At 44.1% G+C, this 19,674-nt stretch overlaps 1 protein-coding gene and 1 long non-coding RNA gene across 3 annotated transcripts in view; one reads left to right on the top strand and one right to left on the bottom strand.

The window, feature by feature from the left end:
* Window positions 1–8,039, top strand: part of LOC141339103 (uncharacterized) — a 54,640-nt gene extending 46,601 nt beyond the window's left edge. For both annotated transcript variants that reach the window (XR_012355892.1, XR_012355893.1), the window contains one exon: window positions 7,938–8,039. This is a non-coding gene — a long non-coding RNA (uncharacterized lncRNA). The remainder of the gene's footprint in view (window positions 1–7,937) is intronic.
* A 10,045-nt stretch (window positions 8,040–18,084) lies between these two features.
* Window positions 18,085–19,674, bottom strand: part of LOC141339101 (ribonuclease inhibitor-like) — a 33,765-nt gene continuing 32,175 nt past the window's right edge. Inside the window, exons 2-3 of the mRNA XM_073844732.1 lie at window positions 18,531–18,704; window positions 18,085–18,446 (exon numbers count right to left, since the gene is read on the bottom strand). Coding sequence (XP_073700833.1) covers window positions 18,440–18,446; window positions 18,531–18,704 — 181 coding nt within the window. The 3' untranslated portion in view covers window positions 18,085–18,439. The remainder of the gene's footprint in view (window positions 18,447–18,530; window positions 18,705–19,674) is intronic.

The raw sequence follows: 19,674 nt of genomic DNA on the forward strand, positions 1-19,674 counted from the left end.
AATTACTAATAATGTAAATGGAAGGCAATCTGACTTCATTGCACTGCAGTATGAAAAGGAACCAGAATATCCAACAGTTCTTCGTTAGCAAGAAAAGCAAACCTGATGAAGACAGTGAACTGATCAGAGCAGCTGACGTTAGCAGTAGTACCAGCAGTGGTTCAGATAATGTTAGCGAGTCAGATCAGGATGATGACAGGCAGGGAGAAGCGACGGAGCTAGCAGCTTCACCTGATGACCTGGGTATGTAAAATCTAGAATTAAATTGTATGGTATCATTGATTTAATAGGCTATGTATTTGAAAAAAAAATATTAACAGCATTTTTATTTAGCCTACACAAAATAAAAATGTTTAGGCAACTAAGTGAAATCATGTGAAATCATTCTAAATGCTATTTCAGATTCAGACAAGGGTGCTGGAGACACTTCAGATCCTTATAAGGGTATGACATCTCAGCTATATCTGTGTCACACCAGGCCAGCAGAGGGAGCCTTGCCCCTCACAGACTCTTGCTGCTCCCTCTGCTGCTTCGCTGGTTACTTCCTGTTTGTCCTCCAAAAAAGCCAGCTTCACACACACTCACACCGCGAAGTATTGATTTGCATTTGCGGACTTTACCAAGCGTTATTCCTTGCTCCAAGGTTTTCCCAGTCTCCTTGTTGTTTTCCCTAGCCATAGTTCTGTTTTTGTTTTCCCAGTCTTAGTCATAGTTTTCTAGTTTCTTGTTTTCATTTCATTGTTTCCTTTGGACTGCCCACCTGGATTTTGACCCACGCTTGTTTATTGGATTACGCTTTTGGATTATCTTTGCTGTTCATGTTTGCTGGTGTTTTCGACCCTGTCTGCCTGTCTACGATCATCATAATATAGCCTTGCATTTGGATCCTCACTCTTGGTCGTCCCGTTTGTGACAGAATACTTCGCCGCACCCGGATCCAGCGGCTTTATCCACCAGCATCACAACATGGACCCAGTCAACCAACTTCTGCTCCTCCGTCAAGGAGATCTCCCCATCAAGGAATATGTTCAACGTTTCAGTGAGTTGTTGCATAAAGTATCATTTTTTGATGAGGTATACTTTAAGGACTTATTCCGTATGGGGCTGAATGAACCAACAAAATCAATGTTGCCTGGGGGGAGATTCTCATGCTCACTGAAGGATTATATGAACTATGCACTGCTATTGAGTGGCTCTCCCTTTACTGTGGGTGTTGTTGAAGAGCCACAGCACAAAATGTCTGCCAGCCTAGAGCCACAGCACAAAATGTCTGCCAGCCTAGAGCCTCAGCACAAGATGTCTGCTAGCCCCGAGCCTCAGCACAAGATGTCTGCTAGCCCCGAGCCTCAGCACAAGATGTCTGCTAGCCCTGAGCCTCAGCACAAGATGTCTGCTAGCCCCGGGCCTCAGCACAAGATGTCTGCCAGCCTAGAGCCACAGCACAAGATGGCAGCCATTTCAAAGCCTGTTCACAAGATGGCTGCCTCTCCTAAGCCTGTTCATAAGATGTCTGCCTTTCAAGAGCCCCTTCACAAAATGGCTACCATCCCAAGGCCTGTTCACAAGATGGCCGCCGTCCCAAAGCCTGTTTCCAAGATGGCTGTCCTTCCCGAGTCAGCTCATAAGATGGCCACCTTTCCTGAGTTTGCACCCAAAATGGCTGCTCTTCCAGATCCTGTTCTCAAGATGGCCGCCATCCCCAAGCCTGTTCACCGGACTGCCGTCCCTCCCGTGCCTGTAACAAAGTTGGCCGCCTCTCCCGAGTCTGTTCGCAAGATGGCTGCTCTTCCAGATCCTGCTCACAAGATGGCCGCCACGCCAGAGCCTGCTGCAAAGATGGCCGCCACGCCAGAGCCTGCTGCAAAGATGGCCGCCACGCCAGAGCCTGCTGCAAAGATGGCCGCCACGCCAGAGCCCGCTGCAAAGATGGCCGCCACGCCAGAGCCCGCTGCAAAGATGGCCGCCACGCCAGAGCCTGCTGCAAAGATGGCTGCCACGCCAGAGCCTGCTGCAAAAATGGCCGCAACGTCTGTGCCTGCACATAAGATGGCTTCCGTTCGTGAATTCTCGGCCGGGATGACCGCTGTTCCTGTGTCTCCGACCAAAACGGCCGCCACGCCTGAACCTGCACGTAAGATGGCCGCCATACCTGAGTCTGCTATCAACATGGTGGCTACGGCATCAGACTTTCACCACTCCAGGACTTATCAGAGACTCATATCAAGCTTGGAGGACCCACCACTGCTGTCAGCTCGTTCAATTGGTCCCTTACTATCAGCACCAGCCAGGCCAGCACCTGTTAACGCCACGTCAGCCAAGCCAGCCCCTGCCAACGCCACGTCAGCCAGGCCAGCACCTGCTAACGCCACGTCAGCCAAGCCAGCACCTGCTAAAGCCACGTCAGCCAAGCCAGCACCTGCTAACACCACGTCAGCCAAGCCAGCATCCGCTAACACCACGCCAGCCAAACCAGCGACTGCAAACGCCACGACAGCCAAGTCAGCGCCCTCAAACATCACATCTGCCAAGCCAGAGCCCACTCACGTCACGTCAATCAAACCACAGCTGGTAAACGTCATGTCTGCTTCTCCTGAGTCTCCACCAGCTGCTGTTCCCACAGAGTCAGAGCACACCACAGCTGCTACTCTTGCAAGGTCTGGTCACGTAATGGCTGAGGTTCCTGAGTCACATCAAAACACCGCTTCACATCCTGAATCAGGTCCAGTCAAGCCATACCCAGTCACAGCTGCTCCAGCCTGGTCAAGTCCATACACCACAGTGCCACCCACGCCAAGTCAAGCCACAGCTGAAACTCCAATGTCAAGTAAGGACTCACCCGAACACCCAGAGCCATGTCATGTCTCACCCAGGCCACCGGTCCCAGGCCATGCAGAGCCAACGCTCCCAAGTCCCGCAGAGCCAACGCTCCAAAGCCTCACACCCACTGACCCGGTGGGCATTCTACTGCCCACTGCGTTACCTGTTATGGCTATCGCCATTTTGAGTGTGTGGGCTGCACACTGCGCCCCAGAGGTCTCTTCTGCCCATGAGTCTGTCAACAAGTTTGCTTTGGAGGCCTCATCTGCCCACAGGTCCGCCGCGCCTATACCTCTTTTGGAGGTGGCGTTCATGGCGGAATTCCCCGCTCTGCCTGCACCGCCCAGGCTTCACGCTCTGCCTGCACCGCCCAGGCTTCACGCTCTGCCTGCACCGCCCAGGCTTCACGCTCTGCCTGCACCGCCCAGGCTTCACGCTCTGCCTGCACCGCCCAGGCTTCACGCTCTGCCTGCACCGCCCAGGCTTCACGCTCTGCCTGCACCGCCCAGGCTTCACGCTCTGCCTGCACCGCCAAGGCTTCATGCTCTGCCTGCACTGCCAAGGCTTCACGCTCTGCCTGCACCGCCAAGGCTTCAAGCTCTGCCTGTACCGCCAATGCTCCCTGCCCTGCCAGCACCACCAGGGTTCCCTGCTCTACCTGCTCCACCAAGATTCCCTGCTCTGTCTGCTCCGCCAAGACTCCCTGCTCTGCCTGCACCGCCCAGACTTCACGCTCTGCCTGCACCGCCAAGGCTTCATGCTCTGCCTGCACCGCCAAGGCTTCATGCTCTGCCTGCACCGCCAAGGCTTCACGCTCTGCCTGCACCGCCAAGGCTTCAAGCTCTGCCTGCACCGCCAATGCTCCCTGCCCTGCCAGCACCACCAGGGTTCCCTGCTCTACCTGCTCCACCAAGATTCCCTGCTCTGTCTGCTCCGCCAAGACTCCCTGCTCTGCCTGCACTGCCCGGGCTACACACTGTGCCTGCACCGCCTAGACTCACTGTCGTTCCTGACACGACCACGAAAGCCGTCCCTGAAGTTCTCGTCTGTCTAGTCACGGCTATGGAGGCCACGTCTTCCCCCCATGAACTCTCTACCTCTCTCCTTGCTCTGTCTGCCTCCTCTATCTCTATTCTCCCCAGGTCCCAGTCCATGATGCGGCCTCCTGCTCCGCCCTGGAGGGCTCCTGCGCCTCCTGCTCCGCCCTGGAGGGCTCCTGCGCCTCCTGTTCCACCCTGGAGGGTTCCTAAGCCTCCTGCTCCGCCCTGGAGGGCTTCTACGCCTCCTGCTCCGACCTGGAGGGTTCCTGCATCTCCTGCTCTGCCCTGGAAGGCTCCTAAGCCTCTTGCTCCACCTCCAGCTCCGCCCTGGAGGGCTTCTACGCCTCCTGCTCTGCCCCGGAGGGTCGTTAAGCCTCCAGCTCCGCCCCGGAGGGCTGCTCCGCCCTGGAGGGTTCCTAAGCCTCTTGCTCCACCTCGGAGGACTGCTCTACCTCCGGCTCTGCTCTGGAGGGCCTTTGCCCAACCTGTGCTGCCTCAGTCTCCTGGCCCCCCCACCGCTCCCCTGGTTTGTTTCTTCCTGTTGTTGTTTGGAGCGTCTGGAAGCCGCTCCTGGGGGGGGGGGCTATGTCACACCAGGCCAGCAGAGGGAGCCTTGCCCCTCACAGACTCTTGCTGCTCCCTCTGCTGCTTCGCTGGTTACTTCCTGTTTGTCCTCCATAAAAGCCAGCTTCACACACACTCACACCGCGAAGTATTGATTTGCATTTGGATCTGGATTTTGACCCACGCTTGTTCATTGGATTACGCTTTTGGATTATTTTTGCTGTTCATGTTTGCTGGTGTTTTCGACCCTGTCTGCCTGTCTACGATCATCATAATAAAGCCTTGCATTTGGATCCTCACTCTTGGTCGTCCCGTTTGTGACAATCTGATTGAATTGCACTTGTTTTAGTTAATACAACAAAATGTATTTTACATTTAAATTTAGGTCCATCATCATCTTGTCTCACTGGTTGTCCACTTGCTTCTACAAGCCCATCCCCTGGACCTCATGGTGTGTACTGTATGTTTTATCTAGGTTAAAATATATATATAGAAAACACATGTTTGTATGATTTGCTGAATTACTTTTGGAAGAAAGCACTGTATAAAGATGGGGGCCTTACATTGCATGACCGGTCTGACAGTCACGTTAATGCAATGTTTGCTTGGTGAGAATATAAGAATCGTATGCTGTCTGATTCTGGGTTAATGGATTTAATTGATTAAGAGTACAAAAGAAAAGTTGAGGAGAACAGGAGATACATAAAAACAATTGCAGAGGTTTTGTTGTTAACAGCAACTCAGAAGCAGGCTCAGAGGGGCCATCGGGAGTCAGAGGACTCTGACAATAGGGGGAATTTCATAGAAACTCTAACTGTGATTACTAATCATGATGCCCTTATAAGTGAGAAAATGAGGGAAAAGGGGAATGCAAAGTACACATCTGGAACCATACAGAATGAAATTCTGGAGTGTCTTGCAAACATGGTGAGGGATGCCATTGTAAAGGAAGTAAAGGAGAGTGAGGTTTTCTCAGTAATTGCAGATGAAAGCAAAGACCTCCAGAAAAAGGAGCAGCTGTCGTTGGTAGTGAGATATTACTACAGTGGGGCTATACATGAAAGTTTCCTTGACTTTCAGCATGCTCAGGATTTGGATGCTAAGGGACTTAGTGATAAAATCATACAATGCCTTGAAAAATATAGGCTCAATTACAAGGATAACCTGATTGGGCAAGGCTATGATGGAGCAGCTGTGATGAGTGGGAAACACTCTGGTGTGGCAGCCAGAATTCAGGCAGAGGCTAAACAGGCATTTTATGTCCACTGTAATGCCCACTGCCTGAATCTAGTCTTAGTGGACACAGTGAAGTCAGTGGCAGAGGTAGATTGTTTCTTCACCCTCCTCCAAAGACTATGTGTTTATGACCGGGTCCTATGTACATCAAAAATGGCTGGAGGTTCAAAAAGATATGTATGGTGGCCAATGCAGAGAGTTGCAAAAACTGAGTGATACACGATCTGCATGTAGAGCGGTGGCTTGCAGGAACTTATTGGATAGATTACCAGCCGTCCTGCATGTTCTTGAGCAGATCAGTTCAGAGGTCAATGGGGACAGATCTGTTGATGCTCGAGGTTTATTAGCACAGATTGACCTTACATTCATAGCCTTACTGACAACTTTCCAAAAACTCCTTGGAACCACAAAGCGGCTCTCTGACCTGCTACAGGCCCCCTCACTTGACTTAGCAATAGCAGTTGATTTGATTGAATCACTTCATGCTACATTTCAGGAGTACAGGAACGAGACATTTGCAGATGATTTGTGGCAAGAAATATCTGATACAGCCAAGCTGTGTAACGTAGCAGTTGAAAATGTCACAAAAAAGAGAGAACAGAGAGTGAACTCAAAACTGGGTGGGTCTCATATAACTTGTACTATAGGCCTACGCAGGGGTGATGAGGACAAAAACTCATTCAGGCAAAGGTTACTGTACCCAATCCTAGATTCCATCATGAGTGAGATGGACAGAAGGTTTTCAAAGTCAAACTGTGTACTCATGAATGGGATACAGGCACTGAACCCTCAAAGCTGTACATTCCTAGACAATGGTAAAGTCTTAGAATTAGGTGATTTGTATGGCAGTGATCAAGATGACTTGACCCATGAGCTGCATCAGGCCAGAAGGGTTGTAAAGAGAAAGATGGACAGTGGGGCAGTACAATTGGGAAGTGTTACAGACTTCACTGTATTTTTGGAACCCTATAAAGAGGTGTTTCCTGATCTCTTTAGGCTTTGCAAGGTTGCCACAGCTATTCCAGTGAGTACTGCAGGCTGTGAACGGAGCTTCTCAGCCCTGAAGCTAATAAAGACACACTTGCGGACCACCATGGTTGATGGTAGGCTTAGCCACTTAGGTGTGTTAAGTATTGAATCCAGGAGAGCAAAAGCTTTAAATATGGATGACTTTATCAAGGTTTTCGCCAGCTCACACAAAAATCGGCGCATTCAGTTGTTTTAAAACCAATATATAGATGGGCAAACCAATTGTTATTCATTGTTCCATGAATAAATAGTCTTTAGCTGAGAACTTGGATTTTGGATGTTAACGGCTATAGAAATAGATGGCCAAAAATATTATGTTTGAGTTGTTATTGTGAAAAACAAAAAGTCTTGAAGGTGTATTTTTATGTTTGAGATGTTTGTTTATTTATATTTAATTTTATTCAAATAAAAAGAAATTTGATGTAAGAGTACGGTCTTTGTCCTTCAATTTATGAGTATGGTGTTTGATGCATGATTTTATGATGCCACCCTTGAATTAATCAGTGCTCCACTAAGGCCACCCCTGTTAAAAAAGTCTAGAATCGCCACTGGTAATGTTGCTGTTTGAGCAGAAACTGAATCTGCAAAGTTATGATGCTGAAAGTTCAATGCAAAAGGAGATGTCTTAAAATTATGGCAGTTTAATGCCTACAGTTATGGCTCATATGCACTACAACAAGCTTCTCCCCAGGTTGGTGACATCACAGATCCTGAAATTTACATAAACCCCACCCCCAGGAACAAGCAACAAAGGGGGTGAGGCCATGTTGTGCTTTACAGAAGAGGAAGAGCTGTTGTCATGTCATCAAAACTAGGGGTGCACGAAAAATCTATTCATATATGAATCGTGATTCTGTCTAATAACAATTCTAATAGATTTACAAGTTTCAAAATTAATGTTCTAAAGCAACAGTTCTTAATACTGTTCCTCACGTCCCCCTGCTCTGCACACGCTCTGCTTTGCAATCATATATTCTGCTGTATTACAGCTTTAATCAGGGTAAAACCGTATATTAATATTAATATTAATATTAAAAGCTAAAATAAGCAGCAGCATTTACAAATAACAGCATATCTAAGTATGAGACAACAACAAACAAAAACACGTACCATTCTGACACGTCCTGTAAGAGCTGTGCTTGCGCAGGTTCTGCACAATCCTCTTCACTAATATTCTCTGGGTCTGATTCAGGCTCAAACTGAAAAGCAATATTGCTGACGCCATTGTTTACAATTCAACACCGGAGCGAGGTTAGGGGTGTGATGTTTCTGCACCTGCACTAAGCGGTTTAGCCAATCACAATCACCCTCTGCATATTTATGAGGATGGGGCTTCATGAAACCAGGAAATCATCAGAGCGTCATTGGAGAAGGGATAGAGTGGTGTAGAATAAAGGTCAATTAAGTGAAAAAGAAAGTTTTTTTTATTTTTTATGAAGCATTACCACATGATAGACTGCAGCCCATAAACACAATAAAGCCTAAAAACAGTCAGCCACCCCTTCAAATCCTACTTGTAATTAATTATTTTTGTTGACGAACACTAAATACATTGGCTGTTAAAAACATGTCTGGTATTGAACTTCACCTGTATATTGTGGACAGTGTTCCTGAAATCTAAATCATGTTGTCTTGTTGCTGACTGGATTAGCAGCCACGAAGTGATACACATCATTATTTCTCTCTTTTATGTCCAGCGAGAGACACTACATGCAACATGCAACCAAACGTACCCTTGCATTTTTAGTACATTTTGTAACATTATGAAATTCATTGGACCTAGAAGCCTAATTATGAGGATTTATTAACACAATCCCACTGCTACTAGTTAAATATGAAAATTGGTAGTTATGCACAATCTTAACTTTAACACACATATGAGTTTGTGTTTGTGAAACTCTGTACTGGTCAAACAGTAAATGACAAAGAGCTCCAAATTTAGAAGATGAAAGATAATTATTTGGAGAAAATGAATACAATCAAAACGTTAAATGTTAAACACACTACAATTCTAAAATGAAAGCATCTGCTCTACAACAGGGTTTCTAAGTGACAAAACTAGGCCAATGGCCAACGGAAAACAGCCCAAAGTAGCACATTGACCATATCTCAAATATCAAAACTCCTTTCCATACAAAAAAATAAAAATAATAATACATATTTTACAGGCATTATTCATAAAAACAAAAAGGTTTTACTTTGCATAAAAAAATGTCAGACGCCATCTGACTGGCTGCAGTATAGGTTATAAACCCCACCCTATCCATTTAAATGAATGGGACATGAGGCAAACTCATAATAAGAATAAGAATAATAAAATAAAATAAAATTACACTAAATTTACATCTGACCAAGGCGCATCTGCAGGGACAAAGGAGCCTAGTGGAGCTAGAGAGCTGATCGTCAATGGGGCAGATGAGGAGCCAAGTTGGAGCCAATGAGTCCATAGGATGAGGTGGATTCTTGGGCTCAGAGGCCTAATCTGGACCAGGGGGACTTGGGTCAAGGCAAAGAAGTGTAGGAACTGGATAGAGTCGGCAGAGATGAAGGACCTTGGAGGTTCAACGTGACCAGGGGAGGAGGATGGACTCCAGATCGGGACATCAAGAAGAGGGCAGGACAAGATAGGCAACTGGCACTGTGACATCCAGAAGCACTCTAGTTCAGGGCCACAGTGGGCAGCAGATGATCTCTGGCTCTGGCTCCATCTTCGGCATGAGTTCTGGGTCTGTGGTGGGCAGGGGCTCTGGTGGGGTAGTACAAGGAAGACCAGAACTAGACGAGGACAGCTTCAGATTTAGAGCAGCCGCAGAGTGGGGAGACTGAGGTGTTGGTATATTTCAAACGCTTGACCAAGTTCCTCCACCCCACCCATTTATACCCACAGATAATGGCCAATGACCATAATTAATTTGCAGCCTCTGGCTAAGGATGTCACCTCGCTCTGAAAGATGTATTTTAGCAAAGGCTCTTTAAGGCACTTGGCAGACACCTTTAAGAAGCGTGTTAACAGTTTCAGGGGCCCTTAGAAAGATATCCCGGCGGCTCCTGCCTTGGTAGAAATCGCAATTGGTTCCCTTTGTATAAATCGTGTTTCGGGGCAGCAGGGGTAATAGCAATCCCCCTGTAGACATTGCTACATTCTAGGGATGTAACGATATCAAAACTTTACGGTACGGTATTTCTTGAATCATTTACAGGAAAAACAAAACGAATGAAGAGACTTGAAAAAAGTGCCATAAGTGTTTATTAAACAGTTTACATGAACACTGAAAATATCAATGGCATACTAATTAGACATCTATCTGTAAACTTTGAAACAGAAACTTAAATTTTTCAATTTTAGTAACAAAAAATTATTAAAGCATTTAAAAAACAGTCAAATCAGTTTAGGTGAATGAGTTTTCTGAATCTAGTTGTCTGCTTGAAATAAGATTTTTTTTCTTACCCCATTGGCAGATTATTTAGCTTGTTTTAAACAAAAACCTCACTTAATTTTGATTTTTTTTTTTTTACTAAAAACAAGACAATTTTTAATTGTCTAGAAAATCCTTCTTGATTTAAGAATTTTTAGATATTTTGGCTGGAAACAAGACAAAATTCTAATAAAAAAAGCATTTTTGCAGTGCAGTAGGCTCTCATGCCTTTCTTTCGCATAAAATCTTTATTAAAAACAATCCTTTAAAGAACTTTTCTACCTGGACAAGTGCATCTATTATGTTGCCTAGTTTATATAAAACTGCACATTTCCTTATTTTAAACATAGCCAAAAAGCCACGTGTTGACTGTGAAACACAGTAGACTTCATTTATATGCATTTATGGTATATTTCCGTGTCAATCCATGTTCATTTTTACAGCGAACAATGCACTGTAACATTAATTCAGCGCATACAGCACAGCAAAAAATTGACTCGGTGCCGAAACGACCACTGCACTGCTGCAAAGGCACCGCTTCTTTGACGTCCTGCCGGACAGCAACCGCGTGCAGTGTAAACGCTCTAATCCGTTAACATGGGTGTTGAAATGAATACGTAACGCATACGCACTGCAGACGGAGCAGGTTCGACCATTTCCATCTCTTTTCCTTGCTGCTACAGTCTGTAGCGACAACAGACCGCAAAGGATGATGGCCACGCCTGGGCTGATGGAAAATGTAGTTCCCGCTACCTCCCGTTCGCTCCATTTGCCTGATTAAACTTTTCTCAGAAGACCTTTTGTTTTATCGAGTCACGCGACCACGGTAGTATCGAAAAAATTTGTTATTGCGGTATGACGTTATTTTCAATACCGTTACATCCCTACTACATTCTATACCAGCCAGAGCCTCAAACAACAGCTGCAGTGACGCAACTATTTTATCAGTTAGTGATTAGTCCTTTTATTTAGAAGGCAGGACTATTCCGCCATACTGAGCATTGCACTTCATCATAAGTAATCTGAGTGCACCGTCTTTGATTATCTAAAGTTATAGATTTCAGGGCCTCATTACTCCAAAACCCCCTCCACATACTACTCTTAGGGTCAGCTATTTTGTCACAGACAGTCTTTGAATGTAAAACAGCACTAAGTTCATTGTTAATTATCTGCTATTCTGTGACAAATAAACTAAAATGTTGAGCGAATATGATCTTATATGCTGTGTTTATTTGACAAGAAAGTGCAACAGTGAAGATCAACAGATGAGTCAACACAGTTGAAATAAATGGTGAATGATGAACACAAATATACCTGCAGGTGGCAGTAACAGGAATGGAGTCAACAGAGAGGGAACAATGAGGAGAACCATGAAGATGAACATTGATGAACACACATGGGAGGACCCAACAACAACAGAGCACAGACAAGCAATCCACCCAAATTCATGATTCACGACTGACACTTGACACACACAAGAAATCAGTTGACAACCAGTTTTGGAAATTTATTTAAAGAAATGGTTGGTTTAGTGTTAAATAATTTAAATTTCGAGTTTAGCTCCAACCCTAATCAAACACGCCTGTAACTTTCTAGTGATTCTGAACACCTTGATGAGCTTGTTGATTGGAATTGGAGCTAAATTCTACACAAAATTGTACCTCGAGGGCCAGAATTGAGAAGCAGAGATACATTAAAAATTATGTCAAAATGTTTATTTCGGAGTTTCTGGGAATTTTGGGGTTCTTAAAGGGATAGTTCACCCTAAAATGGTTATTGGTTGGTAACCAAAAAGTAGCTGGTAGCCATTGACTTGAAAAAAAAATACTATGGATGTCAGTGGCTACCACAAGTATTTTTTTTTTCCATATTATGTTTGTTTGGAACAACTTTAAAATGCCATGACTACAATGGCCAAGCACCTGGAAAAGATGCAGCACAACCCGACCCAACTGATCTCTGAATATTACTGGTTTGGTAAAGGGATGTCTGTGCCAAAATGTGCAGCAGAAAACATTCACAAAACATTTTATCTTACCACTAAGAGTTCTCCCAAATCAGCAGTAAAAAATATTTCTCTTAAAACCTATTCCCAAAGCTGCTGAGACGAACTTTCACTAAGGAATACAGAGAAGTCTTAAGCTAAGAGTAGGGCTGGGGTTGACCTTGTTGCCGTGGATGATGTCAGCATGCCTACTAACTATGCTCACAGTGATTGGCTGATAGGGGAAGGGTCTCTGTCAGAGATTTGTTCATAGAAATATTGTAGAGCATGATATCAAGTTGCCCTATTCAAATAATGTTGTTGTTTTTTTAATGTTGTCATTAAGATTTTAAAATGCAGGCTAAGTGTCACAAATTGAACAAATATCTGTTTAGCTGATTATCAGCCTATTACTTGTGTGCTTCTCATAATCAATTAGCTGATATGCATATAAGCAGCCTTTTTTATTAACAGAATAGAATAATCATAGCTGATACTATATGCAAACGTAAAAGAAAACCAAACTGGACACAGTAACAGCTGTTGCTTCTTGCCCCTCTTAATGAAAACAAGGATATAATCAAAGGAAAATTTGGAGTTGGAACAACCTCCAAAAACAAAAAAATTTGCATGTGAAAAATCATATGTGTGCAAATAAATAATGACTGTTTCTAAAAAAAGTTCTAAGGCAAATTGCCAGCAACAGCCATTTTAGGATAGTTGGGACCCACTGTTTTTAAGATTTTCTCCTAAATCATCAAGTTATGGCCTACTTTTAGTCTTAAGATGTTTTGTGAATACAGGCCCAGGTCCTATTATTGTCTGTCAGCCAACAGCAGTGGCCCGAAGAACATCTAAGACTGGTTCTAGGTGGTGTTTGACAGCTGGACGCCCAGAAAAAGTAGTTCTGGTTCATAGACTACAGCGGATATCCAGGAAAAAGGGGAAAAGGGCTGTCAGGGTTCACCAAAAATTGTCAGAATCTGTGGCAATTAATTACTCTCAATCTTAAAAAGATACAAATATTTGTTTGGTGTGTGTCTAATTTGTTGATTCTGAATGTTTAAAAATGGTTAATTAGTAGACGAGTTAATTATTTATGAATTCTAGACTAGTACTGCAGGTTATGAAGCCATATTTAAAATAACAACCGCACAGAAAAGTAAAAGTAATTTCATGCTTCCTTTTAAAGTTTTAATAGCAATTGTGAACTGTATTGTGAATATTGTTTATGTGTACCATGGCATTTTTGTATTTTATCTATTTAATAAATAAAGCATTGTATGGCCAGTCAGCTTTATGATCGTTAGTAATCATTATGTAATTGCAAACAAAGACATGCTTTTGAATCGTTCTAGGGGTACTTTGATGCTTCTTCAAGTGAAACATAAAGTCTTTTGAATGTCTGTTCGATATACTAAAGAATTAATAATACGTTTTACAAAATAAAAAATCCTTTAGTGTTTCCTGGTTTTTGTTCTGTACAGTACATGAATGTAGTTTACTCAGTGTTCAACTTCTCTGTGTGTTTTAAGCAGTATTTTGTTCATTTTGTACACTATTTTATTTAAGTTGTAAATTGTGTGTACGACATTTCGTGTCTTATACGCTTGTGTATCCCGTTTGGGTATTGTATTAAAATCAGTGTGTTTGGGTCATCGCTGTGTAGCCAATCAGCGCTGTGATATAGTTGACCAATGAAATCGAACCACAGACGTGAGTCATGGCTGCGGGGTGGGGTTTTCACTTAGGGGGCATGGTTTGTGCTTAACTGGTTTGGGAAAAGAAATTACATCAATTAACATGTTACTAGCATGTTGTTCGCAGGTTTCTAGCATGATTTGCATGTTACTAGCATGTTGCTACCATGATTATTAAGTTACTAGCATGTTGTTAGCATTATTAGTAAATTACTGTATGTTGTTAGCATGATTAGCAAGTTACTGACATGTTGTTAGCACATTTCTAGCATGACTAGCATGCTGCATGTCACTAGCATATTGTTAGCATCAATTGCAAGTTACTAGCATGGTGTATTCTAACATGATTAGCATGTTACTAACATGTTGCTAGCATGATTTTATTACGATTGCCGTGTTTCACAGCAAAATCCCTAGTGTTAATTGTGGACTCATATATACACTGAAGCAGTGTTGAAGTGAATGAGGTAATTAGGTGATTAACGAAGTGATGATTGATCATTATTGAAGACACCTGATGTTAATAAGCAGAATCACCAAAGGAGAAACCCAACATTTTTAAGCAACCATTATAGAGGTCAATGTTTGCATTAGTTGGGCTCTTGACCCTCAAATCTTCTTTTCTCCTGTTGAGTGGAAGTGGCAGTAAAAAGACAAAAGAGAAATGTTGCACTGTCAACTTGACAAAAAGGTTAGTCTATTATTTCTGTTTCTTTTATTTGTTATTTTCAGGATTTCATCTGCAACGTTGGAGGTGTATTTGAGCCTCTTCTTGTGAACGCCATCGATGATAACATCAACTGCTAGTTAGTATTGTCAGTTAGCCAAAGTTAACTATCTCAGTTGAACACAGAGTAGCATAATATCTTTTCTACGCTGCCTCTTTATCTCAGGTAAGGTAATACTCTTCAAATGCTATTTAAGGTAGAAATGTGTGCACAAATATTGTATGTAACTTTAGAGACCCTCCCTAAATTCAGTGACATAAAACGGCACGCTACTGAGAAAAACTGAAACACCGCTGTTAAATCCATCTTTTGTATTTTATTTTCAAGCTTGTCGTCTGCATCGGAGATGTACTGGAGTCTTTTCTTTCGATTGTCGTCGTAGCGGTGCTCAGTGTTACTAAATTAGCCAAATTAGCCACGGGCTGCTGTTCTTCACTAACTCACAGACCGGGTTAACTTTTTGAAGAGAGCAATATATTAATAATCAATATTTTATTAAAAACATAAATTGTATTATTGTACAGTAGGTTTTTTTTCTCATCATAAACTATAGTAACACTAAAAGGGTGTCTGTTACAGGAGATTTCTCCAAGCAAAAACAGGAAGCTGATTATGAGGGGCAGACTCATCTTACAACCAGCTGTCCATTTGAAAGAAATGCAGAGTTAGTGTTACATGTCACCTGTTGTTTCATGTCTTTTGCCTTTGTTTTGCACTGTTTGTCATTTGGTTTCTCCCATCTGGTTTTCCCCTGTCTCTGTGTTGATTTGGTTTAGCCCTATGATTAGTCTTTGTTAATGTTATCTGTATCACCTGTGTTTCTTGATTAGTTCCCCTTTATAAGTCTGTCTTTGTGTTTATTCCTTTGTCGGTCATTTAATGTGTTACGTGTGTGGTTTTTCCCTATGTTTCATCTTGAAGATCATCATTAAAAGTATTTCTTATTTGAGTTTGCCTCCCGTCTCGTCATACCTGCACGGATCGTTACAGAATGACCGACCAAAAACGTAGTGCTGAGGAACGGCTGTGGAGCTTGAGGCAGAGCGGTCGGGAGTTGGAGCGGTATGTAGAGGATTTCATTGAGCTTTACCATCAGGTGAGCTGTCCGACGCCGCTTTCGGCTTTGTGTTTCTGTTGGGGTTGGACGAAGAATCTATTCGTTGTGATATCTCTGGTCATGATGTTCCGTTTGTCGAATTAGTCAACATCATTCTCTATTTAAACTGCTCCAATTTTGAGATAGAACAAATAGAGCATGACAGTTCTAAACAACGTCCAACCCCCTCAGAAACACATCACATCGCACCACCTCACACAACGCCAAGAACCTCTGCATACCGGTCCAATGGTTCAGACCGTCTGCCTCACCCAGAACATCCGGAGGTTTTCCAAAGCTCCATAGTCTTCCTCAGCCCAGTACCACCGGCGGCCGCTCAATCTGCACGCAAGATGGCTGCAATGCCCAAGTCTGCACGCAAGATGGCTGCAATGCCCGAATCTGCACGCAAAATGGCTGCAACGCCCAAATCTGCACGCAAGATGGCTACAATGCCCGAGTCTGCACACAAAATGGCTGCATCGCCCAAATCTGCACGCAAGATGGCCTCGGTTCTTGAATCCCCGGCTGAGATGGCCGCTGTTCCTGATTTCCAGGCCGAGATGGCCTTTGTTCTAGATTTCCCGGCCAAGATGGCCGATGTTCCTGAGTTCCCGGCCGAGATGGCCTTTGATCCTGAATCCCCGTCCGAAGAGGCCACATTTCCTGATTTCCCGGCCAAGATGGCCGCTGTTCCTGATTTCCAGGCCGAGATGGCCGATGTTCCTGAGTTCCCGGCCGAGATGGCCTTTGATCCTGAATCCCCGTCCGAAGAGGTCACATTTCCTGATTTCCCGGCCGAGAGGGCCGTAGTTCCTGATTTCCCGACCAAGATGGTCGACGTCCCTGATTTCCCGGCCAAGATGGTCGACGGTTCTGAGTTCCCGGCCGAAAAGGATGTAAGGGACCTTATGGATATGGCACTGCCCATGGAGTTCACGGCCCCAATCCTCTCGCCAGAATCTCCACTGGTCCTGTCCTGCCGTCCAGAGTCTCAGCTGGTCCCGTCCAGTCTTCCAGAGCCTCAACTGGTCTCGTCCTGCCGTCCAGAGTCTCAGCTGGTCCCGTCCGGCCGTCCAGAGTCTCAGCTGGTCCCGTCCGGCCGTCCAGAACCTCAGCTGGTCCTGTACAGCCGTCCAGAGCCTTCGCTGGTTACGTCCAGTCTTCCAGAGCCTCAGCTGGTCTCGTCCTGCCGTCCAGCGCCTTCGCTGGTCCAGTCCAGCTGTCCAGAGCCTCCACTGGTCCAACCCGGCCTTCCAGAGCCTCCGCTGGTCCAACCCAGCCTTCCAGAGCGTCCTCCCAATGAACTTCTAAATTTCCCCAAGAAAATTTTGGGGGGGGGGCTACATACCCCTAGCCAACGTGGCCAGGCCGAGGACTGAGGCCAAGGCCACGGGGGCTGCCCAGCCATGGCTCCTTGAACTGTCTGCTCGGCCATGGCTTTCTGACCCTCCATGGCCTGATGAACTGTCTGCTCGGCCATGGCTTCCTGACCCGCCATGGCCTGATGAACTGTGTGTCCGGCCATGGCCTTCTGACCCTCCATGGCCATATAAACTGTCTGCTCGGCCATGGCCTCCTGACTCCTTGAACTGTCTGGAACTGTCTGTCCGGCCATGGCCCCCTGACCCGCCATGGCCTGATGAATTGTGTGTCCGGCCATGGCCTTCTGACCCTCCATGGCCATATGAACTGTCTGCTCGGCCATGGCCTCCTGACCCGCCATGGCTCCTTGAACTGTCTGTCCGGCCATGGCCCCCTGACCCGCCATGGCCTTATGAACTGTCTGTCCGGCCATGGCCCCCTGACCCGCCATGGCCTTATGAACTGTCTGTCCGGCCATGGCCTCCTGACCCGCCATGGCCACGTGAGCTGTTGGCCAGGCCATGGACTCCTGATTCCCCTGACCCGCCATGGCTCCCTGATCCGCCCTGGAGGCCTTCCCAGTAAGGTCCTGTCCTGTAACGGCCTCCAGGGCGCCCGCCCTCCCTCCCCGGTGTTTCCGTCACGGCGCGAGACGCGCCTACCGGGAGGGGGAGGTAATGTTACATGTCACCTGTTGTTTCATGTCTTTTGTCTTTGTTTTGCACTGTTTGTCATTTGGTTTCTCCCATCTGGTTTTCCCCTGTCTCTGTGTTGATTTGGTTTAGCCCTATGATTAGTCTTCGTTAATGTTATCTGTATCACCTGTGTTTCTTGATTAGTTCCCCTTTATAAGTCTGTCTTTGAGTTTATTCCTTTGTCGGTCATTTAATGTGTTACGTGTGTGGTTTTTCCCTATGTTTCATCTTGAAGATCATCATTAAAAGTATTTCTTATTTGAGTTTGCCTCCCGTCTCGTCATACCTGCACGGATCGTTACAGTTAGGTATCCCAAAATATATTTTGTTTTACATTTCATGGACATTTTGTGCATTAGCCAGATGCTGATTTTGTCCAAAGCAAGTTATATTGCATTTAAAGTACACATTTTATGTGAACACATGTTATACAGTACTTTATAGGTAAAGCTGCTGCCAATTAATTACTTTAACTTTATTAAAGTAAATTAACTTTTATTAATTACTGCACATTTACAGTGAATAGTTTTACAGTGTGCAATTATTAACCTAAAATATACTGTAATTTGACACTAACATTATTTTACAGTGTAATTAAAAGTGTTATTTAAAAAATCCCATGAGACTGGAAATAAGTCTAGACTGAATGAACATTAAAGTCCTTCACATATGAAACTGCTGGATCAGTGTCTGCATTTGTCCAGGTGACAGTCTTGTTCAGGACGTGTTGTTTTGATTCACTTGTTCGGAGCTTGTAGAGTTTCCACTGTCAAATACTGTACAATAAAGAGAAAGATTAAATACACTCTGATCTGCTTTAATAGAAGATAATTAATGAAAGCATTGAATCAATAACTTACAGTAGTTTCTTCAGTTTACAGTGTGGGTCGTTCTGTAGAGCATTGCGCAGCTTCAGTCCTGAGTCTCCTGGTTTATTCAATCTCAGATCCAGTTGTCTAAGGTGTGAGGAGTTTGATCTCAGAGCTGAAATCAGAGCAGCACAGCCTTCCTCTCCCATACTGCAGTCCCACAGCCTGCAGAGAGTGAAAAACATGAATGATCTCCAGTGTTGGGGAGTAACTAGTTACATGTAACGGCGTTACGTAATTTAATTACAAAATAAATGTAACAGTAATTCGTTACAGTTGCTTAGAAAAATGTGTAATTAAATTACAGTTACTTATGAAAATGTAAAAGATTAAATGGGGTTACATCTAAAGATTTTCTTTAAAAATCTGGGATATGTTGAATAATATTAATCTGTTGCTTTGCCTGTTTTTGATATGCAGGATGCCTTCTGCTAAGGCCATTTATTAAAGCGGTGAATTTTCTGATGCTTTTGATTGGTTTAAATTTGCGATGCACCACGTCTGACAATTAGGTTAATCGTCTTTGTCAGCGCGTTCATCGTCCCCTTTGTGTATTCGAGACCAATATTAAAGACATTCATAACAAATTAGCTAGCCTGATAGCTGCCTTTACCAGACACACTTGTATTTATAAACTTTTTCACAAAAAAACATTGAACATATTCTCATTGAATAAGGTTGGTAATGTCATATCTAACTTGCAATTTTATCACATTAACCCATTTTAATTTTGAGTGTAATTTGTAAAATCAGTGTTTACACTACTGCGTGATTTTCAGCTGAAACGTGACTATAATGATTTGAAAGATGAAAATCCACTGCAGTTTAGTTTATTTTCGAATAATATAGATCTATTTTTCTCAAGGGCCTGAAACTTTTCTCTATAATGATCGATGTTGACCTAACGTGCCACCTAGTGGACAAATCTCTCAATTAGTTTGTCCCATTTTGTCTTGCAATATCGAGCTATCATCTGGTGAAGCACCCCAGTTGGTCACTGAATCTAAGCAGTGTTTTAGATTAAATGTAACTTTAAAACAATAAAAAAAATAAACAATACCATGGATTTTATGACACAGCTACAATGATGGAGTCTGTTTGAATTTGGCAGTATCTATTCTAGAATCTATTATTT

This window comes from Garra rufa, chromosome 7, assembly GCF_049309525.1.
Source record: "Garra rufa chromosome 7, GarRuf1.0, whole genome shotgun sequence".
Lineage (NCBI taxonomy): Eukaryota > Metazoa > Chordata > Actinopteri > Cypriniformes > Cyprinidae > Garra > Garra rufa.